General features: G+C 33.7%; 1 protein-coding gene across 1 annotated transcript in view; it reads left to right on the forward strand.

The window, feature by feature from the left end:
- Positions 1-5,482: 5,482 nt before the first annotated feature.
- The window catches only part of LOC145061873 (receptor kinase-like protein Xa21), a 50,436-nt gene continuing 28,037 nt past the window's right edge, over positions 5,483-27,881 (forward strand). The window contains exons 1-3 of the mRNA XM_079009452.1: positions 5,483-6,497; positions 7,408-7,770; positions 18,340-20,313. Coding sequence (XP_078865578.1) covers positions 5,567-6,497; positions 7,408-7,770; positions 18,340-20,313 — 3,268 coding nt within the window. The 5' untranslated portion in view covers positions 5,483-5,566. The remainder of the gene's footprint in view (positions 6,498-7,407; positions 7,771-18,339; positions 20,314-27,881) is intronic.

Below are 27,881 nucleotides of genomic sequence, written 5' to 3' on the forward strand. Positions count from 1 at the left end.
GCGTGTCGTAAACTGTGTGTCATAAAAACTCTAAAGGCATGAATAATAATATGCATGTCATAAAATCTGTAAAATGCGCGCCATAAACTGAATAATATGTAATTTGCCAATCATGTGACATAAAACATTTGTCATGAATTTGCAACGAGATGGTTATTGCCTTAATCGATAAAGGGACTCGAAATTTGTGTAAATCCATTAATGCTCTAGTGAGACACTTTCCTTCACCGTACCTACCTAGCATACACCGTATGTCATGTAGTTATAACCAGAGTCTCTTAGAGGGAGAGCGAGGTAATTTTGTATAGATCTATACGGCATTGAGACCCCCACACCTGAGTTGTTCGCTACAGCTAGACTGGGCCAGTCTAGGGTGACAACTATCTTACCAAAACCAACACTTGAAGAATGTCATGACAGACATATCAGTCACATCAAGCATTGTTATAATGACTCACGTAGGGATTAACAACATTATTTTCGATTTATTGAGAATATACAATTCATTAGTTTTATAAAATATAAAACCACACTTCATTTTTTTAGTACATTATTATGACCACTCCAATCTTAGGGTTTAAGACTACAATTTGTCATACAACAAAAATTATTGGATTTTCGTGGAATGCGTCTTTACAATTACAAATAAAAGAAAACAAAGGACATACATGCAATTATTCATAGTTTTAGAACGAGACTTACAAACCATTTTTCACAGATAATTTCGGATTTTCTGGAGTCTTACAAATTATTACGAACAAAGATGTTACAAACCTTTTCTTACAAATATGCGTATGAACTCAGCAACATTCAATATTGAAGATTTTCAAATGACTTGTATTCTCAGGGAACTAGTAAAGAGGTACCTATGAACCAGATTCACTGCATTTTGAAATTTCATACATTTTGTCATTTTTGTGTAACTTCATGAACATATACAATATGTAAACAACGTAAGTGTGTTATCTTAATGTATGGTGTTTGGTTGCTATGCTTCATTCATATTAAATTTTTATGATACTATACAATGATGTCATCCGCCCCCACACGTTTACGCCGTCCTGGTTCGAGGGTGTGACAGTTTTGGGTGGATAGTTTATAGAGAGGTCCTACTTTGGATCTTACCTTTCATCATCAAATTCCAACCCTCTGCTTGAGGACTCAAAGGACTACAAAGGTTGTTCATCTTTTAACTCTCTTTTGGTTGTTGTTTATCTTTCTAACTCTTTCAAGATGATCCTTGGTAGGAATAAACTAGTTATGATGCTCAAATTTGAAGTCTTTTGTTTGTCAACTATCTTATGTTTTTGAAATTATTTTTGAATAATTCCCAATGTATGGGACTTGAATCATAGTATATATCTATTTATCACTACTAGGACATAGATTCTTACTTAATTTAACAATATGATGTACTCTAGATTATTCCCAATAGATATTTCTTTCTATCCCTGTAAATCCTTATTCGAAGAATATATTTTGCATGTGACATCCCCTATTTTTCAGAACTAATTAAAACATTTTTCTTTAAGCTTTATAAAATTGAGATGCAGAAATTCCCAGTTAAAGAAAAACACTTTAATATAACAAAAGTTATTTCTTTTTATTAGAAACCTTGAGGATGTCATCGTTAATATCCAAACATACGTTACAACGTCAATACTAAAAGGTCCTAAAACTACTTATTACAGACACATCTCTTTATTTCACTCATCGTCCTAACTAGACTACTGCAGCCTTGGTTCCACTTCCTGTGATGCATAAAATGAGTGGGACAGTTTTAGGAATACCTGGTGTGATGCGTTGGGTTTTGAAGCCCATAATAATTTAATGATAATAAATAATATCATTCCTATAAACAAATTTATTAGATAATATAAAATCTGACCTAAGACCAGCTACCTAAGCCAATCGATCCTCACAGATCCTAAAGCAAGGATTCTCTGAAGGAATCACCCAACCTGATGAATCCTTTGAGAAACTATTTGACTAGGGGTGTCCTTGGCCAGTTTAAGTCATATAAGCCAACCAACTTTCATAGATTTGATAAATATGGCATCCCATTTTATCTACATCCATTTGTTATAAGTCCATGCTTGCAACGTAATTCAATAGATTGCCTATAATAGTCAAGTGTTGTCATATGCTCTAGTCGATGACCCAAGCATACTTGCTAACTGTCTGATCTGGACCCACCATTTTTGATCATCCAAGAAAGAGGAATAACACTCCACTTTGATCTCACACGCCTTACCCCAGTCATGAGACCTAATCAATATCCATCCTAATCTCAACTAAGTAATCTTTGAAAGTCTTATTCTTAAACTAAGGCAAGACTTATATTTAAAGGCAATCAATTATTAATACGATTTATAATTAAATAGTATTATCCAATTTTTACAAACAGTATATAGCACATATAATACACGCAAGTATCTAATCTCTTATATAAATAATACTTTTATTTTAGATTATGATCTTGATAAAAACTACGCGCTCACTTGACAAAAGTGTTTGGTGGTGATTGGTGAATCGAGCAAAGCTTCGCCTTACACCTTTTCCATAAGACCTAGATGTACATAACACTAACTCTTAGTCTATTATCCTAAGGGTTTAGACTCTTCAACAGTCCCAAAGTGTACTTCAAGATCTAAATAAGGAATAACTAGGTAGGATCATATCGGAGGTATGGTCTGTTTGATATACTATTTGGAAATCCCTTTAAACACCTCAGTAAATCCAACCTACAGATTACTCCCGTAAGTAGATCAAGCAAAATAAATACTTGGAATCATTGATAAATCTTATTATATGCTCATAGTATTGACTTATAATGTAATTATAAATTACACGGAAGCAGAGTAAGTGTAGCTCACTTACAGAGTACTATAGATGAGAACCGGTAAATAGTCGGGCATAATACTAACTTAGGATCTCCTACTCGAAGGCTATTACTTAGATGAGTACTCAGGGGCATCACATGGCTTTCCCTCACGCTAGAATGAAGGAAAAATGGGCCAAATGCTGAGTATTTCAAAACAAAATCGATTGAAATGGTGTGAGGATTGAAGAAGGAATTAGCTGCTATTTATTGAGCGGAGAATCCACATGCGTGCCACACCTAGATGTGTGTGTCATGCACTCTGAAAACGTCGATCCTCTCGGTTGCTAACACGTGTCACTTTTCGGCTGGAGCAACGTGGTACTTCTAGAAGCATGTGCGTCGCGCACACGTGCGTACGGATTTTCAGATTTATAAAATTGTGTATCTTCTTCACACAAGATTACTTTCTGACTTTCTTTAAATCTACACATAGATCTCGATGAGATCTAGAACTTTTGTATAGACTCCGTTGGCTAATTTTGACTTTATATTTTTCATACACGCTTAGGTTGTTAAAGCCCGGATAAAAAGAATAACTCTCTCATTCGGTGTTTGTTTTCGACACACTTTATATCGTTGAACTCGTATTAACGAGATCTTCAAATCTAGTTTCCATTATTTTGGCTAAAAGTCGACCGATCTAAAATCTGATTTTTTAGTTGAATACTACTATTGTGAATCTTAAAAAACCACAACTTCCTCTCGTGAAGTCAAATTTGGATGTTCTCTATATGCACACTCTATATTTAACGACTACTATGACTCTCGTTTAGATCACTAAGGCTAAAAAGTAACTTATCAAAAATTAACTTTTTTATGAGACGCAGAGTCATGTTAGTCTAATTGTGAAACTTCGAAGAAGCATAACTTATTCATATAAAGTCGGATTTGGACACTCCTTATATCTCCGGAATCCTTATGGCTTATACTACAACTACGTTAAAATTATTTGTTCTAAGTAATCTTTTATCTTCGATGCGTATTTTTTTTTGTTATTAAATACGCCTAATATCTTATACAACATGTAAGCATATAAATTTATAAATAATCCTTTCTCATTCATTCATATAAAAATTACAATAGCTGACCAAAGTGATTGCAGACTATGACTTAATCTAGTAAAAAGCACGAGCATTACATTGCATTTCCTAGATCCTTCATATCGACATGTTTCCCAAGCAAAGATTTCACTTCTTGAAAAGTTGGAATATCATTTCATATAAGGAGTATCTTATCAAACATACAAAACTAGAAATGTTACAACACTCCCAATAGGTTTGTGTGACATTTCATTTTGCAGAACAAAAAAAAAAAAAAAAAAAAAAAAAAAAAAAAAAAAAAAAAAAAACTTTTTCTTTACGCTTTAAAAACCATAACATTTTATTTAAAGAAAATCACAGTATAATAAAACATTTTAGAGTACCAATGTTTGTTTTAAAATAATAAAACTCTAAGGAAGTCATAATCAATACACAACATAGTTATGACGTAAAGATCTAACATTCCTAAACACTATTACAACTTTTCTCTTTAATCAATCATCATCCTAATCAAATCTCCAATAGTCATAACACTACTACCTTTGATGCATATAATTGAATGGGTCAGGTTTGGAAAACCCTTGTAAGATACATAGGGTTTTTAATGCCACAATATTTTAATGATATTAATTCATATATCTCAAACCTACAAAAACCAACTGTTATCATCAAAACAGATATATCATATCTATAAGACAATAAACCCCATTCTATTGATCCTCACTTCGTAAATGAAAACACTGACACACAAAGCTTATCAAAAGAAAAAAATGATGGTGAATACTAATGTAGTACTTCGGTATGTTCCCGTACCTGACACATGATAGTGTCAGAAAAAAAAAGGTCAAGATGGTGTTAGTATCACAAAAGAGAAATGGGTGGTTTGGTAGGTTAGCAAAGGTTTTTTTTTCCCTTTACTTTTTTTAATTATAATAAATATTTTGAAAGATTAATTTAACTGACTACAAAAGAAAATAATAATAATAAAAAAAAACTAATTGCAGTTTTTGGTAAAACCAAATAAATTTAAACCATAGTTTTTGATAAAACTAGGTAGACAAATTTTGCAATTTCCTCTATCATAATAATGTCATCTATTGATAGTTAAAAAATACTAGTAATTATGAAATCATTTGATATAATTTAACCGGCTGCAATGTACCTGTTACAATGTAAAGAAAATATTAGGAGACATCAAAGGCTAGCAAGGATTCATGAAGCTATAATGCTAACATTTATCCGGGTAGGAACTTAATGGCACACTCTCCAATCCCAATTTCCAAATCGCAATCCGCTTAAAATCACTCTCAATCATTTGGATCAATGCAAAAAAGAGGAAAGGGCATAACCTGAGCTTGTTTGAATGGTGCTGTACCCAATTCTTGAATATTATAGCAGACTTTTCCATTTTAATGCCAGCTTGCAGTTCAAAAAAAAAAAACAGCCACTTGTGAATTGTCATTGTCAGCTAGCTATGCAACTATAAATGCAAAGCCATCACCAGTTTCTTTCAATAATTCGTAAGTGGTGGTAGTAGTTGGCCTCGTAACTCGCACCATTTATTGTTCAAATAATCAATATGTGGAAACAGGCGATCTTGTATATAACAAAATCAAAGAAGGAAGTACGTACATAAACAACTATGGAGAAGAATACCTTCAGCTTTAATGTTACAATATCCCTCTTGATTCTAAACTATTACTGGGTTTGTACGGCCGGCAATGGTGCCTATTTGAGCACAGATCAACATGCTCTCGAAGCAATCAGAGCTCAAATCACTGTCGACCATTCTGGTGTTTTATCAAAAAACTGGACTTCAGATACCTCCTTTTGTACATGGTCAGGCGTCTCATGTGGTGTTCAGGTTCAAACTCAAAGGGTTATTGCTTTGCGTCTTTCTAGCATGGGTCTTGTTGGAAAAATCTCTCCATATATTGGCAATCTTTCCTTTCTCATCTTGATTGATCTCACCAACAACAGTTTCCATGGCTCTATACCTTTTGAGATCAAGAAGTTGCATCATCTGGAAAAAGTGTACATGGGACGCAACGATCTCACAGGAAACTTACCACTATCATATTTCAACAACATGCCAAGACTTGAGAAACTGTATATGAATGACAATAATTTCACAGGCACCCTCTCACTTTTTTTTCTTGATAACATGCCATCTCTAAAGACTCTGGTTTTAAGTTACAACTCGTTGCATGGAAACATCCCACCTGAAGTTGGTAATGAATCCAGCCTGCAAGACTTGTACTTGAATAATAACCAATTTACTGGGTTGGTGCCACCTGCGATTTTCAATCAGTCATCATTGAGAAGGATTGAGTTGTCGTCGAATGCTCTATCTGGGAGTCTTCCGAAGGATATGTGTGATCATCTTGTTAAACTCAGGCTGTTTTATATATCTGGGAATAAGTTCACGGGTCCAATTCCGTCAAACATATACAAATGTCAGCAGCTTCGGTATTTGTCATTATCCATGAATAAATTTAATAGCAGCATACCACGGGAAATTGGGAATTTGACTCTTTTGAAGGAGTTATTTCTTGGTCAGAATGACTTGCAAGGTAAGAATTTGTTTCTGCACCCAATATTAAATTGCCTAACTCATCAACCTCCTTTTGTCAATTCTTTCAATCTCTAAAATATTAATATTATACTTAATTAATATGATTACAAAGTTTATTACCAAGTTAGACAATGATTTATTTTTTTAATCAAATCAATTTGATAGGTTATATTTGACGGTTTTTCTGTAAAACACAACATGAATGGGGCTTATTTGATCTCACCTTTGCAACCTAAGTGAGTGTTTGGGATAGCTTTTAAAAAAAACCTTATTAGCTTTTTAGCTTTTTAAAAAGCTAATAAGTTAAAATAGTGTTTGTCTATTTAAAAAGCGCTTTTTAAAACAGCTTTTTGGATAAGAAAAAATAAAGCTTTCAAAAAGCTGGAAAATCCTAGCTTTTTAGCTTTTTAACCATTTTACTCCTGAAAAAACAGCTTTTCGCATCCAAACATTTTTTTAAAACCAGCTTTTCCTAAAAGCTATAAGCTAATAAACATTTTTCTTAAAAATCACTTTTGACATAAAAAAGCCAACCCAAACATACCCTAAATGTCTTGCCAAAAATATTACCTTTTCATGATTAAAAGAATGTGGCCATTATGCTCAAAAAGTTAGTTGATATGCATGCATAATGTTGTGTTTGATTGGCTAGCTAGTTTATTTTTCCATTTTTTTAAGTTATCATGATTGTCATTTATAATTTCCTTTTTCCAAATATATATGCAAAAATATTGTATATCTCTTCACAACCGATCACAAGTGCTCATCATTTGAATAGTGATGTCCATGTTCGACATAAGCTAGCTGAAACCCCAAATATAATTAGTTATTCATATGTTTTCCATCCTCTGGCGCTAAATACAACCATTACATCTTACCATCGAGTATACTTGCTTTTTTGTGAACAGGTTCAATTCCAGAGGAGATAGGGAACCTGAAGAGGTTGCAGAAGTTGTCCATTTTTGCAGCCAATTTAGTAGGAAATATTCCTCAAATCATATTCAACATGTCTTCTCTGAGATTTTTTGATATCAGTAACAACAGCTTGTCAGGAGTTCTTTCTCCGAATGTCTACATCAATCTTCCCAATCTTGAAGGACTGCATATTTTCAGCAATCAGTTTACCGGACAAGTTCCACATGGCTTTTGGAAATTGAAAGGGATTCGGAGGCTTATGTTATCACTTAATAACTTTACAGGAAGCATTCCTCCGGAGGTTGGGAATCTAACACGCCTGAAAAATCTCTATCTTGGTCGTAATCAGTTCACAGGTACGTTTAATAATGAGTGCATTCACTTCATCTAGAAACTTGATTGGTAGTGATGTTGTTGACAAATTGACCACCAATATAGTAATAGACAATCTTCAAAATCAAACGTTAAACCGATTCAAACAGAATAATTAACTATATATTTGAACAACCAACAACAGTATAAAGTATGAAATAGTAAAAAAAGAGAATAATACCAACATTTTTTACATAATAACCTAATTGGAAACGCCACGGACAGGGGCTGCAGAAAATCATTTCACTATATCAATTGGGATTACAATCTTTATATTGAAATTCTTATATTTTTATCACTTCAGCGCATATCAATTGAGATAAACATTATGGCTAAAACTTAGGCACCAAGGTTATCTTACAAGGAAATTCTCCTCAATTAAATAAAGGAGATAATTGCTTATTAAGAAAAAAGAAAAAATCTTCCAACTAGACTTTTTGGAGACACACCTTTTAACTAAGCGTCAATAGTTTTGGAATCCACTAGAAAATTCAAATGAAAATATAGTAACACAAATAATCTTCAAATAACATCAAACACATCCCACCAAGAATCTCCTTGCTCAATGATTTCCATAAAATATACCTATCAACTTTTAAATTTATAAATCTAACTAATTTAACTAATTTATGTTTCTATAGGCATTATACCTGGTCGGATTATAAAATAGTTTAGGTAAGTCGGGTGTCGAACACAGGGAATGAGATTTAATTAATAAGACAATTACTAAAAGTTAAACTATGAGAAAAAACATAAAATGGGGTTTTATTGATTTCAATATTAAAGAGTACATAAAATAATTTATGATCCTCTAAGGGTTTTCCAGAGGTTATTTTTCGCAGTTCTCTCCAGAAAATCTGTTAGAAGTCCCTCCATTCGACCTATGGTTTGAAATATATATAGTTTCCTTAAATCTTCCTCCCACGTCGTGGCGAATAGGCTCCACGACGTGGCAATCTTATTACACGTGTATTCCCCAAGGCAGCTTTATTGATCGTGATTATTCTACCCACCACGGTGTGGCATGGACTCCCCATGGCGTGGGCTTTAGTTATCTTGAAAAATTTGACTTCGATCGACTTACCCCACTCTTTCTTGCTTCCAACTTCACGTTTGTTTCCTTCCCTAGCATGTCTTTGCTGCTACAAAATAGATTTTAAACATATTAAGTACCTTTTGTCCAAAAATAAGCACAGTTATAGCTAAACATATTAATATAATGCCGAAATTATTTGAATAAACATGCACATATAAAAATACCCCACACTTGACTTTTCTTGCCCCCAAGCAAAACTAAATTTTTTAATTATCAAAAGTCTAGCTACCAACGTCACACAAGAAAATCCATTTTGAGCATATCCATTACATCGAGACCGTAATTCATGTATTTGTGTCTCATGATTCCTAAATACTTCCCCGATCCTAAATACTCGCAATCTTCATAAATACTTCGCAGTTATTTTTGATGGGTTATGAGCATTACAACAATCTTATGGTGTGCATGCAACCCTAATTGCTTTGGATCTATGTTTTTCTCTATTGAACATGCAAATACAAACTCCAAAACAATAACCCTAAAACTAGCATACATAATTCTAAAAATCGTATGAACATTAGGTTTTGATGATTACCTCACTTGTTATGTAGTAATAACAAGAACACCTTGACTCTTGAAAGCTTAGTGCCCCAAGTGTTGCACCTCTAATGAGGCCATAGTCTCATAGACACTCTATACAAAGGATGTGAAGGAGATATGAGGAAATCGGCTAGGTTCTCTTAGAAGCTTACATAGGCCAAAAATTCCATAGTGGAGGGTTCCTTATATAGTTGTGTGGGCTGCTAGGGTTTCTGGAGAAAACCCTAATTCCTTTGTTAGGCACAAGCAACCCATGGACTCCCTCTTTAGAGCCTTTGGACAAAATTTATAGGGCCTCCCTATAGGATTTCATCAACTCCACTCTATGGTCCATCAACCCAGTTATGCAACTATCAATGATTTACACAACAGTCCCTCCATTATTAAAAAGTTGATTTTAATCCCAAAATTGATATCAAATTAATTACTAATTAATAATATGATTTCCTAAAATTTCTAATCAATGATTTACACAACAGTCCCTCTATTATTAATCAGTTGCTTTTAATCCCAAAATTAATATCCAATTAATTTCTGATTAATTACTAATTAATAATATGATTTCCAAATAATATATTAATATTGTAATATATTAATAAAATCATTTTGAGCACCAATTTATTATTCATATAATAAATCCTACTCTCTCTCCTCTTATCATCCTATCAAGTTGCATGAGTGAAGGCAACCTAAAAGGACCATGCTCATAATCAAATCAAGTACATATCAAATATGGTTATGGGCTTAGACACCAAATTCAACAAGCTCTCACTTCGATAAGTCTAATAACTATTATTGCAAGTATGTATTCAAAATCTTATTAGCAATAATAGCTTTCAAAAGCCATTGTCGAACTCTAATCTTAACAGTAACACGTCCTTTAGATAAGGGATCAAATATTTCTACGTTCTACAAGATATCGTATCGACATGAGACATGGATTATTATCATTCTCTATGTCCAAGGTTTGTTTCCCGACTTCCGATTTATGATGAATGACAACAGACTACAATTGAATACATCAATTTAGTCCAGACTTGGCCAAGCGCTTCAGGTGTCATCACTAAATCATCGAGGGGTCCACAAATATTGCTTTTATCCTCTTAGGGTAAAAAGAACGGATAAACTTCGACTCATATGCTTGTACTATTTTCTCATCAAATCACACACAACAATAGGTTTTATAGCATAAAGTTACTGATGCGTTTACATATTATCAATGCATAACCGATTTGTAAACAACAACTATATGTCTCTGTTTCAAGAATATAAGATATTATCGTCTCACAATCACTCGTGATAAAATCCATGAAGTGATTCAAGTGAGGGTGGGTTTAATCCAATACTCAAATCTTATTTCAAAAGTACTCATGAACACTACAAAAAACTTATGCTATGTCTAAGTACATATATAGAAAATCTACAGTCAGACTCACAACAGTCTTACCTCATTACTTACTTCCAAAGTATGATTCACTGTGGATGTTTGAATAATCTTATTATTTGGGAAGTAAAACATGCGAAGTGAAACACAAGAATAATCTAATCCAATATGGTCTCAAACTTCTGAATATAGACAAAACACTTATTATTTAATCACAATATAAATTAGACCTTACTCATTGTTTACTGTTTCGACTAACCAACTCAATACTTGAGTTAAAAAAAATAGTCATCCCATGCTCCAAGCATGCACACTATATTTAACTATGGTCCTTCCTTTGTGAAATAGATCAATTGAACACATTTCCAATGATACTCATTTCACAATTCCCTAATCCTTATTTTTAAGAATATAAAATTCTTACAACTACTAGAATCTTGTTAGATCTAAACATGTAACGTTCCTTTTGTAATGCCAAAGCATCAAAGTCACAAAGACTTCACCAATGATATTACAAAAGATTCCACTGGAGATTTGTTACAAAACAATTCTATGGAGATGAAGTCTCACATTCAATGATCATTCCTTGAACATCCTTCTTGCATTAAAGTTTCTAACTTACACATAGATTCTTAATATCCAACTCCCTTTATGAAAACATTTCCAGAATTACCATATGACTATCCATTCTAAATAGAATCTTATCTAATTAGAATCTTGTCAATATGGTCCACTTATTACTATACTTTCAACTGTCCCAAGTAACCAATTATTGGTAAACCTTAGATTGTCCTTGACAGTTGTTTAATAGCTTTAGTCATATCTGATTCTAGTCCCTTTTTTTCTGCTAATGCCATAGACATTTGGAAAAAAAGAATAGGTGAATATTATAACATATGCAATTGATCCTATATCTGAAGCATATGGGATACGACTCATAATGTCTTACATAAAGACATGATACTTGACTAGTCTCTTGCTATAATATTTCCATATATATAATTTCCAATGCTGAAACATTTCAACATTACATTCATATATATCCATGACTAAGTGCCATCAAAATTTCAGTCTAAACGTTTAGATTCAAAATGAAGTATGAGTTCCTCTCCCTTAAAACTTTATATAGCGGAATAATTTCCAAATTCTACAGCTTTGCAAATTCAAAACTTTGTTTCCTATAAATAACACTGATAGCTTGCAACACTTAACATAATAATTATACTCCCCCTAGCATAATGATTATGCTCTTACTAGCATAAAAATTATGCTCCCACTAGCTTTGACATGTACCCAGAGATCAGCTAGACTTCTAGAAATCAATACTTATTGACTTTCTTACCAAAGTTTAGATTTCTGATGTGTGGTGCTTCGATAAGCCTTTATCTAGACTTCTCAAGCTTATACACCATTCATTAGATAACTTATGTGCGTGTCTAAACCTTTTCAGAACTTATAGCGATGAGTACCAAATGTTCAAACCTTTTGTCGTTTCTCACAATTCAATCTATGAAAAGGGATGTCTTAATCATACTCGAATTTCAGAACGCAATCATCACACCAGCTAACTCTACAAAATCTTCTTAGTGAAATCGTTTCCTCACAATTATTTTCATGAAGTAAAAGAAAAACCTATTGCCACTTAGACTTTATGATGTATGTGTTTCTATCCATGTGAATTTGTCATTTCTAACCACTATCATAAGACAAGGTTTATGACAAATCCAAACTCATATGGACTGAACTTACATATTCTCAATTTCTTTTCATCCGGTAGCACAAGGGCCTACCATTACTTCTTGAACCGATGTTCATATGATACTGTTTTTTTCCTTTCATTTGCAACCCTATTTGATAAATAACAGGCCGTTAACATGGCCTCTTCCTAGAATCCTTGACTCAATCCCAAATATGACAACATCGAGTTTACCATTTCCTTTAAAACTCGATTTTTGCATTCAATAATAACATTTTGTTGGGGTGTGTAAGGTGTCGTGGTCTCATGAATGATACCCACTAATTGGAAGTATATGGGATCCATATATTAACCTCCCGTATCAGTCCTAAGACATTTAATCGGAGTTCCCAATTGCAATTCCACCTCGGTTTTGTATATTTTGAATTTATCTAAGGCTTCATCCTTAAAATATAACAAATACACATAGCAAAACCGAGTGCAGTCATCAATAAAAGTGACTACATACTTTTTATTTCCCAAAGAAGGAGTAGAGTGAATATTACACAGGTTACTGTGTACAAGTTCCAAAAGAGCTAAAATTCTAGTGACACTAGGAAATGGCTGTTTTGTTACTTTTGTAAGCATGCATGTTTTGCATTTATCGGATGTCATATCAAAGGCTGGAATTAATCCATCTTTTGACATCTCATGCATCCTTCTAAAGTTGACATGACCTAATCTTACATGCCAAAGCATATATTTATCAACATTAGAAGAAGAACATACAAATGCAGAATTTTGAATAGGTAACAATTTGTCAACAATATTTAAACGAAAAATTCTATTATTTAAATAACGAAAGCTAACAAACATTCCACCCTTAGATAAAATAAACTTATCCGACTCAACAACTTGTTTAAAACCATCAGAATTCAAACAACTAGAACTAACAAGATCCTTGTGAATCTTGGGAACAAACAAAACATCAAATAACTTAATTGTCTTTCCAGAAGTAAATTCAAGACACACGACACCTAAACCACAAATGTGAATAAAAGAATCATCTCCCATTTTCAGCACCGACCCATCTTCAAGCGAAGTTAATGTATCAAACATCCGTTTATCCTTGCATATATGGTTCATTTCCTCGGAGTCGATCCACCAAGCAACATCATCATCATGCACATAAAATGATTCAAGAATGAATAAAACATAGTAAACATCATTCTGATTAGAAATATCAAAGTTAGTCAAACACTGACCTACTTTAACTTGGGCAGAAGACCCGTTCACTTTCCCATTGGCTCCACTGTTTCCAGTACCATTGTTGCCTAAATGCACATGACAATCACGCTTGAAATGCCCACCTTAATTGCACCTCCAACAAACCAAATCCTTTCTCTTTTTGTTGGAGTTGCTTGGGACATGTTCCCGTTTACGTTTGCCATGTCTTTTGTGGTTCTGGTTCCTTGATTTGTTTTCAACTATATGAACCGAGGGCTGTCCAGATTCAACTTTTCCTTTGGGTTTTTCAGATTTGTCACTTTCCTTCACATGAAGATATTCTTCAATACGAATGTCAGTAGCAAGTTGAACCAAAGATAGTTCCTCCTTTTCATGTTTCAAGTTATGTTTGAAGTCTTTCTAGGATGGAGGCAGTTTGTCAATGATGGTTGACACAACAATGGATTCATCCATATTCATACGTTGCAGTTTAAACTGACCATATATGCCAAGGAGTTCGTTGTATTGTTCAGTAACAGACCTTGAATCATTCATCCTATAATTGTTAAAGTCACTGACCAGAAACTTCTTGCTAGAAGCATCCTCGGTGATAGATTTCAATTAAAGGGTGTCCCACAAGGCCTTAGCACATAAGGCTTCACTACGGATATCAAATAAAGCATCAGACATATCGTTCAGAATTTGACCTTTGCAAATGTATTCATCGATGTCCCACTTCTGTCTCCATCTTATCTCTTCAATTGTCTCAACAACACCTTCCTCAGGCTACGCTGGTCTTGGATTAGTCAGCATGTATGCTACTTTCATAGTAGACAGCATGAAGTGCATCTTCTTCTTCCAACGCTTGCAGTCAATGCCTTCGAACTTTTCCAGTTTGGCAAACTTAATGGTGATCTCGTGGATTAATTCACACGTCTCTAGGAACATAAAATATCAGTTCGATTGTTAGAAATTATAAGTTTTGTAGTGGAGATCTGGATACCAACTTGGATCATGAGAACACTTTCTAAACTGATATTTCTACCCTATGCCGAGGTTGCAAGAAATTCAGCCTAGGATAATCCAAGTGGACACTTACAATTCTAGGCACAAAAATCATAAGCTAATTTGCTAGAAATATTATGTGAGAGTAAGAAAACGAGAGCTTATATGCGTCTATCTCATCTAAAAGGAAGAGCCATTTATATATAATGAATGAGATTAGGGTTTCATTAGGGTTGGGCCGTCATCAATTCCTTTGGAAGCAAGTCAGGGTAATTCATATTTTAATAAGGATTTAGGGCTTCGAAAACTGACGAATATCATCAGTTTTACCATACTCAGACTCAAGAATCCGGATTTTAGCGGGACCGCAGTCAGGGGCTCTGCCCCTTGGACCCCGCTAGAGGCGCTGCCCCTAGATCCCGCCAAAGGGGCGCCGCTTCTTTGGAAACCCCGGACCCAGGGGCGCTGCCCCACGACCCTCGACATGTTGTCGAACCGGCTTCTAATTTGATCTTATACAAGCGTGCACTCCACACGAACCCGTACATATATTAGAGTACAAATTATGAAGCCCTTTAGCTCACATGTTAGTCCCGATTACATAAAATGACATGATGACACTAAAATTACGAACAATAAAGGGATATCGTATTTCATTGCGGACATGGTCGATGATAGTCTTTGAGGAATCACTACCAACCTGGAATCCCCGATACCAATTGTTAAGAAATCGACCAATAATATAGTAATCTTCAAGACCAAATATTTAGCCAAGTATTTCGATGATGATTGAAAGGAAATAATCAACTATTTGAACAACCAAAGACAATATAAAGTTAGAAATAAGAAAACAGAGATGAAACTACCATTAAAGGCGAAATAGTCATTTAAAATCGATTAGGGACCAAAATCAAAACAAAACAAAACCATGGAAATCGTTCGAATGAGAGTATTCTTTGTAGGAAAGAAACTATAAATTGAATGAAACCTGATGAACGATTTATGTAATTTACTCTTAATATAGAATAGGACACCAACTAAGTTATTTTATACAATATGTTGTCGCCTACTATTTTAAGACATAAATTTATGTAATATGTGGTAGAGTAAGAATCACGAAAAACTAAGTTAACAGAGAAATTTCTCTATATGGATATATACAGTAAAGTCCCATTATTTTCATCGATTTGACAAGAAAGTCCTAAACTTAATTTTTTTGACAGTAAAGTCCAAATTACCGGCAATTTTCGACACTTTTACCTTTTTTTCCGGTTAGCCGGTTATTAGGACTTTTTTGTCAAAAAAATAAAGTTTATGACTTTCTTGTTAAATTGTCAATTATGACTTTACTGTCAAAAAAATAAAGTTTAGCACATTCTTGTCAAATCATTGAAAATATTGGGACTTTAGTGTATTTTTGTAACCCAAGAACTTTTAATTGTGACTTTTGTTGCAACACCACTGTTTTTCTTACCATCATCATCTTTACCCTGACACAATCACGATCAGGAGAAACATATGCAAAAGAGAGACCGAGAAAGAGTGAAAAGACTTGTAAAACTTTCTTCTTGCTTTGCCACCAAATTTTGAACTAAAAAGTAGGGACAGGTTAACAAAACACAAACAACACATGCCTAGTCAAAAAGGTGTGAATGTGGAGAAGGGAAAGAAGGGCAATTTCGTTTTTTTTTCAGTTTCTTATTTTTCCATTTTTGGGACTGCAAAAAGCGAACACAACCCCGGTTCTTTCTTTCTTTCTTTATTGATTATCTCTATTTTTTTCAATGTTGGTTTGTTGAAATTAAAAAAATGATTTAACAAGAAGCAAACGTTAAAGATTTCAATAGGATCTACCTGACTAGAAAATGTTTCAATAACTCTTATGCTTAAAGAGTATCATGCCATTAAATTTCTAACTAAAAAAGGGATATATCCACTAAAGTCCCAATATTTTCAACGATTTGACAAGAAAGTCCTAAACTTTGTTTTTTTAGAGTAAAGTCTTAATTGATGATTTGACAAGAAAGTCCTAAACTTTATTTTTTGACAAAAAAAATCCTAATTACCGGCTAACCGGAAAAAAAGGGTAAAAGTGTCAAAATCTGTCGGTAATTTGAACTTTACAGTCAAAAAAAAAAAAGTTTGAGATTTTCTTGCTAAATCAATGAAAATATTGGGATTTTAATGTATATATCTTCTCTATATGTAATTTTACACCACATTTCACATGTGAGTCAGATACGGGTCATCTAAAAGAATTGCAAAATAAAAAATAAGAGAAAAAATTGATTTTTTTTTCATAAGCATATATACATACACAAAAAAATATGAATATATATCAAAAATATATATTTTTGAAAACTTATTTTTTAAATATTAAAAAAAATTATAAGGAATATTTTTGTTGAAATAAGTTTTTTTAATGTAGTGAAAAAAACGCATATATTTTGTTTTTAATAATTTGAAAAATATATTTTTATAAAAAATATTTTTTGATGCATATTCATATTTTTTTATTTTTCTCTTTTATAAAACATACCTAATGCTCATATGAAATTTTATACCAAAATTCAATGCGGATAAAAGGTTCTCGGTTTTCCTCCGGTAATTAGGGTTGTTCATTATTCGGATAAAATCGAATTATCCAATTGGACTATCTGGTTCGGATATTCGGATTTTTGGATTGGTTTTCAATAAAACCAAATTATTATTTTGGATTTCGGATTGGTTTTGGTTTATAAAATAAGAACCGAAAAGTCTAAAAAAACCGAATAAATATTTATTATTTATCTATTTATAATATATATCTATAGTTATTTATTAAATTTGTAATTTATTTTTTCAAATAAGTTCAATACATTTCATCCAATAAAAAAACATTAATATGCATTTTCTTTCAAAAGTTTTCTACCTATAAAATATTTAACTATAATATATCTTCTAATTAGTTGTTTATAAATTTCAAATGACAACTAAATAATTTGTTTTTGCTGCTTGTAAAATATTATAATTATATGTCGTTTTAAAATATTTCGGTTTTTGAAAACCGAATTATGATAACCGATCCAACCCGAATTGTAATTGGATCGGATCGGATCAAATTTAAATTTTGGTTTGGACTATTCAGATCCATATTTTGAAAACCGAAATCAATTTGGATTCAATTGATTGGATCGGATCAAACCGATGAATCCAAACGAACACCCCTACCGGTAAGTATAGTTTTCCGTTAAACTCGTTTCATATACGGTAACATACTCTTTTCTGCTTTTTTATTTAATACAATAATAATACCAACTAATTATATTTTTTCAAAAATATAACAATGACTTGAAATTTTGAAAATTATAGGAGAGTTTATATAATACGCTAAAAAAGAAAGATAAATTAATTAATTTCCAAAAATAACTTTTAAAAAAGATTACTATTGTGGAGTGTTTATAACCTGGCACAAATATAGGTTTAAGAAAAACCTGGCAAAAATAATAAATTTTGTAAAGCTTAAGCATCCTAGATTTCCTTATAATTTAATTTGATTTTAACACCCATGTGACGAAATTAATGACATACAATATCTATGTAAAATTAAACTTTTAACAGATTTCCCTTTTTATACGTTGTGGCAGGAGCTATTCCAGTTGAGATCTGCTACCTTGATCAGCTTGAGCACTTGAGTTTAAAAGAAAATTTCTTCAGTGGAAATATTAGATTCAACATCTCAACACTTAAGATGTTGGACTTAACTCGGAATTTATTTTCAGGGGATATACTTGCAGCGGTGGGTTTCTGGCTTCCCAATCTTGAAGAACTATATTTGAGCGATAACAAATTCCATGGAAGCCTGCCTAACTCAATCATCAATGCTTCCAAACTCTCTACTATAGATGTATCTATAAACTCTTTTACTGGTCCCATACCATTTATAATTGGTAGATTAGAACTTTTGGAGCGACTACATTTCAGTCAAAACTATTTCACCACTGAAGGTTCAGAAATAGAATTCTTGTCTTCACTGACAAATTGCCGAAAGTTGAGGATGCTCAGCTTTGCAAAAAACCCATTGAATGCATTCCTTCCAGATTCCTTAGGCAACCTCTCTACATCTCTCGAAGTATTTCAAGCATTTGAATGTGGAATCAAAGGCAACATTCCAAGTGGAATTGGCAACTTGACTAGTTTGAGAACTTTAAGTTTGGACATGAATGAGTTAGAGGGTAACATCCCTGCAATACTTGGGAAGCTGGAAAATATTGGCCAATTGTATCTTGAAAGTAACAGATTACAAGGAAGGATTCCACGTGAATTTTGTCTCTTGAAAAACATGGGCGAATTATATTTAAGTAACAACCGGCTCTCAGGAAATATACCACCATGCTTGGGAGATATTGGTTCTCTTGCGTGGTTATTCTTGGACTCCAATACATTCAACTCCACCATACCAGCGACACTGTGGAGCCATAAATCGCTTGTGGTCCTAAACTTGTCTTTAAATCTTTTAATCGGTGATTTACCATCAAGTGTTGGAAGCTCCAATTCACCTCTTAGCACGTTGGACTTGTCATTTAATAGACTTTCAGGTGCTATTCCTGTTAACCTAGGTGGCTTCCGAATGTTGAGTAAACTCTCCTTGGCCCATAACAACCTGCAAGGTTCAATTCCTGAGTCGATTGGCACCTTAATAAGTTTGGACTCTTTGGATTTATCTCAAAATAATCTGTCTGGTGTGATTCCTAGATCTTTAGAGGCACTCAGGTATCTAGAACACTTAAATCTGTCTTACAATATGCTACAAGGAGAAATCCCAAGTAAGGGTCAATTTGATAACTTCACCGCTTCATCCTTTATGCATAATAAAAATCTATGTGGTGCACCAAGACTGGAAGTATTGTCATGCAGAAGCAGACATCATGAGTCGAGATTTTTGTCTTCTCTCAAGTATATATTACCCATCATCGCATCAGCAGTCGGGTTAGCTTCCATTGTTTATTTACTGAGAAGACATAAAACAAAGATTAGAAAAAATATAGAGCCATCTTTAGGTCATCAACTTACAAGATTATCTTATTATGAACTTGTAAGAGCAACAGAATCATTTGACGAAAGCAACTTGATTGGGCATGGGGCTTATGGGTCGGTGTACAAAGGGAAGCTCTCTAATGGTGCAACTGTTGCAGTAAAAGTTTTCAACTTGCTCTCAGAGCGTGGGTCAAAGAGTTTCGATGTTGAATGTGGAGTACTACGCAATATTCGCCATAGGAATCTTGTTAGAATCATTAGTAGTTGCAGTAACTTGGATTTTAGATGCTTAGTTATGGAATATATGTCGAATGGGAACCTAGAGCAATGGTTGTACTCGCACAATAATCATCTCAGTGTTGTGCAACGACTACAAATAATGATCAATGTTGCATCCGCCCTAGAGTATCTACATCATGGCCAGACGACGTCTATTATTCATTGTGATTTGAAACCAAGCAATGTCCTACTTGATAATGATATGAACGCACGTGTTTGTGATTTCGGTATTGCCAAAATGTTTGGTGAAGAAGAATTTATGCTAAGAACTACAACTTTGGGAACAATAGGATACATGGCACCAGGTAACAATATTCTTTCCACTTGTTTCTTCCTTTTACATTGTTATAATCATATTAGGGTTTCAAATGACAAACACACAATAAAAAATGCTTAGAAAATAAAGAGTGCACAAGAATTAATGTGTTCATATGGTTGGGGTAGGCATGTTGTGTCAACACACGAACTAGAGAGATCTACTCATTTCAGAACATTAAAGTCATAGGGTTTACGAGTAATATATATAGGGAGAAAATTAGGTCTACTTTTATTTTTAGAATGGTTGCTTAGTGGTTAGTAGTTAAATCACAAAGTTAATTAATTTGCTTATGCCCACGTTTGAACCTGAGACCTTCAATTTAAAAGGCTTCCAACTCTACCAAGTGGGCTAGCCTCACTGGCAGACCTACATAAAAAATAAATAAATAAATAAGGTCAAGGCCAATAACAACCTACAACCATAATAGTGCCTTTAGATCTGTTTCGATACTCTGTTTGGATACTCCCTTAAAAGTCTCAAGGAAAGTAAAACCTTTTCTAGAATTTTGATGATATCAAGAGTAATCTGTTTCAATCTCTTATTGATTATCATGTTTAAGAGGGAATAAACATATACAAGAAAAGAGTATACCCTAAACATAAGCTAGAAGCTAGGAAATTATAAGCATAATAGCAAACGAGAAACATAAAATATTATCCTATATCCTATACTGCCCCTCAAGATGGAGCATGTAAATTCTTAATGCCCATCTTTCCATGGAAGAATAGAAGTTGATGTATGCCAAGCCCATTTGTCAGTAAGTCAGCGACTTGCATTTTATTGTCAATCTTCATTGGAGGAATTTCTTGAGAAGCAACTATTTCACGGACAAAGAAACAATCACTATAGACATGTTTTGTGCGTTCATGGAATATTGGATTGTTATAATTGTGGCGTGCAATCTAGTTGTCACAAAATAATGTGGGTGGCGAGTCAATGAACACTTACATATCATCAAGCAGCCATCACATCCATATAACTTCACTAACCGAAGAAGCCATTGCTCGATACTCTTCTTCCATGGATGATCGGGAGACAACTGATATTTTTTTGTTTTCCAGGAGATAGGCACACCTCCAAGAATGCGCAAGTATGCCATTCTAGAACGTATGGTATAAGGACATCCGAGCCAATCAGAATCATAAAATGCAGTTAATACTGATTCTCCCATACGAGGAAGGAGGATTCCTTGACCCGGTGTTCCTTTTAAGTACATAAGCATCCAATTCACAGCCTTCATATGAAATTATCAAGGATCAACAACAAACTGACTTAGGACATTAACAACATATGTTATGTCACAACGAGTAGCCTTGAGGTAAAGTAGTCGCTTTATGAGTCGGCGATATTGGCTAGATTCAACCATAGCGTCTGATTCTCCTTTATCTAACATCAAGTTTTGCTCAATGGGAAATGAACTCGGCTTACACCCCGACATCCCATTATCTTCAAGGATGTCCAAAACATACTTTCGTTGGCTTAGAACCAAGTTGTAGTGTGTCCTTGCTAATTCTATACCAAGGACATATTTTAATGCACCAATGTCCTTGATGTTTAAGGCTTCATCAATCTGTTTCTTATTTTCTAAATTCGATCGAGGTTGTTACCAACTATAATAACTTTATCCACATAAATTAAAATGACAACAAAGCTTTCTTCGTCCTTTTGTATGAACAAAGAGTGGTAGACCTTGGATTGACTCAACTTTATGTTTAAAAGAAATGTGGTGAATTTGTGATACCAATTCTAAAACACTTGCTTCAAGCCATGTAATGATTTTCACAACTGACAAACCAGTGTTTCATTATCCTGAGCAAACGCTTGAGAAGTCTTCATTTACACTTCCTCATGTAAATCTATATGTAGGAATGCATTTTTGACATCGAGTTGGTGAATAATCTAGTTCTTCTTGATGACCACCTCCAGAAGTGTTCTCATATTGATGAACTTGGCGATCGGGACGAACATATCGTGGTAGTCAACCATTACCATTTGTGTTAACTCTTTTTGCAGCGAGTCAAGTCTTGTATCATTAAAATTCTCCATTTGGTTTATACTTTATCTAGTAACCCTATTTGGATTCGATTGCTTATTTTCCATATAGTAGATCAGTTAACATCCATCGTTGGTTCTGTTGGAGAGCTTGAATCTCCTGTTGCATGGCTTCTTGCCAGTACTTATCCTGACAATCTAGTTTGATATTTGAGTTAATGGCTATTAGATAAGATTTATGATTGTTAGAAAAACTTTCATTTGAAACAAAGTGAGAGATGGGTGTACTGTTGAGGCCTCTTGATCGGTAATGGGAAGCTTGTGGTTGACCAAAGGGGGAAGCTTCACAAGGTAGTTATTGAAGTGTTAAGGTCATGATTTAGTTCTCATGCCTCTAGTTGTTGTTTATTTTTTAGGCTTGGTATCCGAGGTTTGCCGATCAATGGGTTTAGTTGGCTCGAGATATGATTATGTTTAAAAATTGTTATCCTCCCCCAATTATTCCTCTCCATTGACTAGTGTACATAGGAAGATAACAATATTGTCATTACTATTATCACTTTGTAGTGGTCCTTTATTAATGGAATCATGTGAGAAATATTGTTCGATGGGATGTTTTTCATGACATGTGTCATCTTGGTATTTGATTGGTTCATCATCTTCATCGTTTGTCGACTTTAGTGTTTCTGAAGGAAGAATGGATTCAGAAAACAAAATGTCTCTACTTATAACAATTTTCTTGTTTTCTATATCGTATACCTTTTACCCTTTGGTTCCTTGGGGTAGCTTAAGAACAAACATGGGTTTCCCTTTTCTTTGGATTTGACCCCTCTGTGTTTGTGTTTTTGTTGTAAGAAATGAAGCCAAATACATTTATGATGTGTTTTTTAATGCACTAGTTTTTTATTTATAATTTCTAGTTTATTGCATCTAAACCACACTTTATACACAGTAAACCCGATCGGGTGTATTATAGTTTTGATAAGCAAGGGTATAAAACTCAAGGGGAACGATAGTGAATTAGTATTAGAATATTTATTTATAGGTTATACTAAATAACAGAAAGCAGTAAAAGGGGGTTTTGATTATTAAATCTCAAATAAATCAATAACTAAACTTAACTAGATAAACTGATTGAAAACGAATCACTTCATGTACTTTGGTTTGATTTGATTACATGCCAAAACCATAATTTTAATTTCATTAATAGTGCGGTGGAATTATTAGTTGGTTACCAAATTCTAACGTGACTAGTTATTTTGATAGGATATCCTAGTACTAATAATTAATTAACTAACACAATGATCATGTAATTAGTGAACACAATTAATTTAGTGTGAATTCGGAATATGAAAGAGATGATCTAGTGATTTCTTATCAATGTGCATGACAATCAATATAAGCATAGCATGCATATCTACAACTCTCTAACCCAGTCAAAATCACAGATTAATATTACCTAACCCTAGGATTTGATCAATCTCTAATCCTAACAATTTAATGGCCATAAACTAATTAAGAGTCAAGTTAATGTAATTAGATTGGTCCTCTTAAAACCACATAATTCAATAATAGGTTATAAAAATCATAACTTTAACATGATAGATGATGTGAATAATCAAACACAATTAATAAACAAACTAATAAAATCCAAAATCATTGAAATTGACACATAAAATCGAGTTTCATCTACTCCAAATGAAAATAACGGGTTTTACACCCAAATTTAGAAAGTTAAAACACAAATAGAAACAACTGGAATGTTAATCATGTCATTAATCAGCTCTCGAATCCTTCAGATCTTCGCTCCGTATCGGCTTAACGGCCCCCCGGTCTCCTTCTAGACCCTCAAAATAGTAGCTTTGAGTTTTCTTGTCTCCCAAGTCGAAGTGGAATGTGATGGGTTTTAGCCATAAGAACATCCTATGTGCTCATGCAACCCTAATGCTTGGATCTAGGTTTCTCTATTGTACATGCAATTCATCCAAGACTTTAAACCCTAGTTCTAGCATAAAATTAATCAAATTAACTTATGAATGGGGTTTAGATCTTACCTTGATTGTTATATAGCAATAACAATCTCAAATCCTCCTTGTAATGACTTTAGAAAGCTTAGAGTCACAAATGTCACTCCTCTAATGGTTCACAAACACCAAGAGCAAGAGGATGAAGAATAAGGAGAGGGGAGGCTGCCCAAAACATGTGGAAACCCTAAGGAATAAGTTCACCACGTTTTTGAGTCTCAAGGGTCCTTTAAATAGTGAGGCTATTAGGGTTATCTAACAATGAAACCCTAATTTGGATGCTTAGGCCCTAAGCAACCCATGGACTCCCTCCTTAGAGGCCTAGGACAATTTCTAATGGGTTTCCCCATAGAATTCGTCCACCCCTCTAATATGGAGTCCATTAGCCCAATATTCAACTATCACACAATTGATAGTTCTAGTCCCATAAGTTTAATTAATGTCTTTTAGCCACAAACTTAATTCTTATTAATTCTTGACTAATATTAATTAAACAATATGATTTCTCCTTTAATATATTATTCTCATAATATATTAATAAATCATAATTAATCTTTTCTCTCCATGATTCATCCTATCAAGTTGCTTTGGTGAAGGCAACCCAAAAGGACCATGCACCATCGGGTCAAGTACATACCAAATATAGTTATGGACTTAGACACTAATCCAACAGTCTCCCACTTGGATAAGTCTAATAATTATTCTGCGTATGACTTCAGATCCTGATCTGCAATCGTAGCTTTCCAAAGCCGCTGTCAACTCTGATCTTATCAGATACGCGTGTCCTTTAGATAAGGGATCATATATTCCTCCATTCTAGATATCGTATAGATATAAGACATGAGTTCTAATCATTCTCTCTATACTATTTCCCGACTTCCGATTTACGACGACTGACAATAGACTATAATTGATCACATCAAATTAGTCCCGGCTCAGCCAAGCGCTTAGTTGCCATCACTAAATCATCGAGGGGCCCAAAGATATCGCTTTTATCCTACTTTGGATAAAAGGAACGGATAAACTTTGGCTCAATGCTCGCTTGCACTCACTTACCGAATTACACACAACAATATGTTTTATAACACCAAGTTACTAGTGCGTTTACATATTATCAATGTGCAACCGACTCACAAGATACAACTCACACATCTCGGTTTTAAGAATATAAGATGTTATCGTCTCACCAATCACTCGTGATACAATTCATGAAGTCATCCAAGTGAGCGTGGGTTTAATCCAATGCTCAAATCATATTCATAAGCACTCATGAACGTTGCAACAAACAATTGCTTATGTCTAATACACTTTAGACAATCCACACACCAATTCACGACAGTCTTCATTCATACCTACTTCCAACATATGAACGACTGTGGTCCGTTCGAATAATTTGACTGTTCTGAACCAATTAAATTTTTCAGGAAGTCAAAACATGCAAAGTGAAACACAAGAATAATACTAATCCCATATGGCCCCAAACTTTTGAGTATAAATAAAACGTCTTTTATCTATCACCATATTGATTACTCATTATTTGTTGTTTCAGGTAATCAACTTCTTACTTGAATTATTACTACACTTGTCCCATGCTCTTAGCATGCATACAATGTTTACCTACGGTTCTTACTTTGTGAAATAGATCAAATGAACACATTTCCAATCATACTCATTTCACAACTCCTAATTCTTTTTCACAAGTGAAAGAATATCAAATTCTTACCACTTATAGAATATGCTAGATTCTAACATTTTATGCAATGATCCTTTCATAATGTCATAGTACAGAAGTCATAATGACTATTGCCAATGAAATTACAAAGTCCTCTATCTGAGATTGTAACAATACAATTCCATAGACGTGATGTCTCTCACTCAAAGTACATTCCTTGAACATCCTTTTGCATAAAATTTTCTAATCTAGACATAGACACTCAATATCCAACTCCTAATATGGAACCATTTCCATATTTTCCATATGACAACTCATTCTTAATAGAATCTTATATATTCATAATAATGTCGATATGGTCCATCGAATACTATACTTCCAACTACTCACAAGCGATCAATCCTCGGCAAACTTTGGATCGTCCTTTGATAGTTGTTTAATTATCTTAGTCAAAACCGATTCTTGTCCTTTTTCCCTTTAAATGCGCTAGACATTTGGAAAATTTTAGAATGGTTAAATATTATAACCCTTGCAATCGATCCTATACCCAAAGCGTATGGGACACGATGCATGATGTCTTACATAAAGATATGATACTTTATCAATCTTCTGCCATAATATTTAATGTGTCATGTTCTCATAATTCGAACTATGAAGAGGGATGCCATGATCATAATCGAAATTTAAGAACGCATTATGTATCCTTGACTAAATTTATTAACAATCCACAACCTAAACCTTTAGATTTGAAATGAAGCATAATATTCTCTCCCTTAATTATAGCGAAACAACTTTTCAAACGTTACGACTTTGCAAGGTTTAACTCTTGTTTTCTATAATTAATATTGCTAACTTGCAATACACACCTTAATAATCATACAAGCACAACATTTATGCTCCCACTATCATGATGATTATTGTCGTATAAGCATAACACTTATGCTCCCACTAGCCTTGACATGTATTCAGAAAATAGTTTAACTTCCAGAAAAACAATACCTATTGAATTTCTTAAGTTCATATTTCTAATACCTAATGCTTTGATAATCCTTTTATCTAAACTTCTCAAACTTGTAAACTTTTGCCTTAAATAGCTCACATGTGTGTCTAAATAATTCAGACTAATTGCCAAATCTCACAATTCGAATCATGGAAAGGGATACCGTAACCATAATCGAATTCGAGAATCCAATTTTCACTATCACTATCTTCTTAAAATCTCTCTTAGTGAAGGCATTTCCTCACAGTCATTTTTTATGAAAGAGGGAATCTTATGATACTTATTTTAATGGTGTATGTGTTCCTATCCATGTGAATTTGTCAAAACCAAAGTTTACGACAAATTCAAACTCATATGGATCGAACCTTCCCAATCTTGATTTCTTGCCTTATGGTAACATGAGTGCTCACCATGTCTTCGAAGTAGTTAAGCAGCTCACCCTTTCCTATCAATGTACTTTCCATTGATCAAGGTGCTTGCCATTTATGCGTTCCAATGAGAACTCATAGAACTCACATGCATAATTAACTCAATTGGAATGGCACAGAAACAAGATAGTGTCAACACGATAGGTTGCAAACCTCAAGTCGTGTGCTAGTGATGTTTGATAAGGTTTATTTTGATTTGTTCTTGAACCCTTTCAAGACCATTAAGACTCCCACTGACTCCTTGACATATAAGATTCTCTTGTCAATAAACATTTCTTGACAAACAAATATTCAAGAGTTAGTGTAGCTTTTATCAAGACAAAACACTTCACAAAATTGGTCCTCGTTGGTCTTTGTCTAATCCAAGACATCACAACTTACCAATTTCAAATGTGCAAGAATAAGAAAACCTTTTTCCAAATTCTACATTTGATGAAT

Source organism: Lactuca serriola, chromosome 7, assembly GCF_051521515.1.
Source record: "Lactuca serriola cultivar US96UC23 chromosome 7, Lser_US96UC23_V15, whole genome shotgun sequence".
Lineage (NCBI taxonomy): Eukaryota > Viridiplantae > Streptophyta > Magnoliopsida > Asterales > Asteraceae > Lactuca > Lactuca serriola.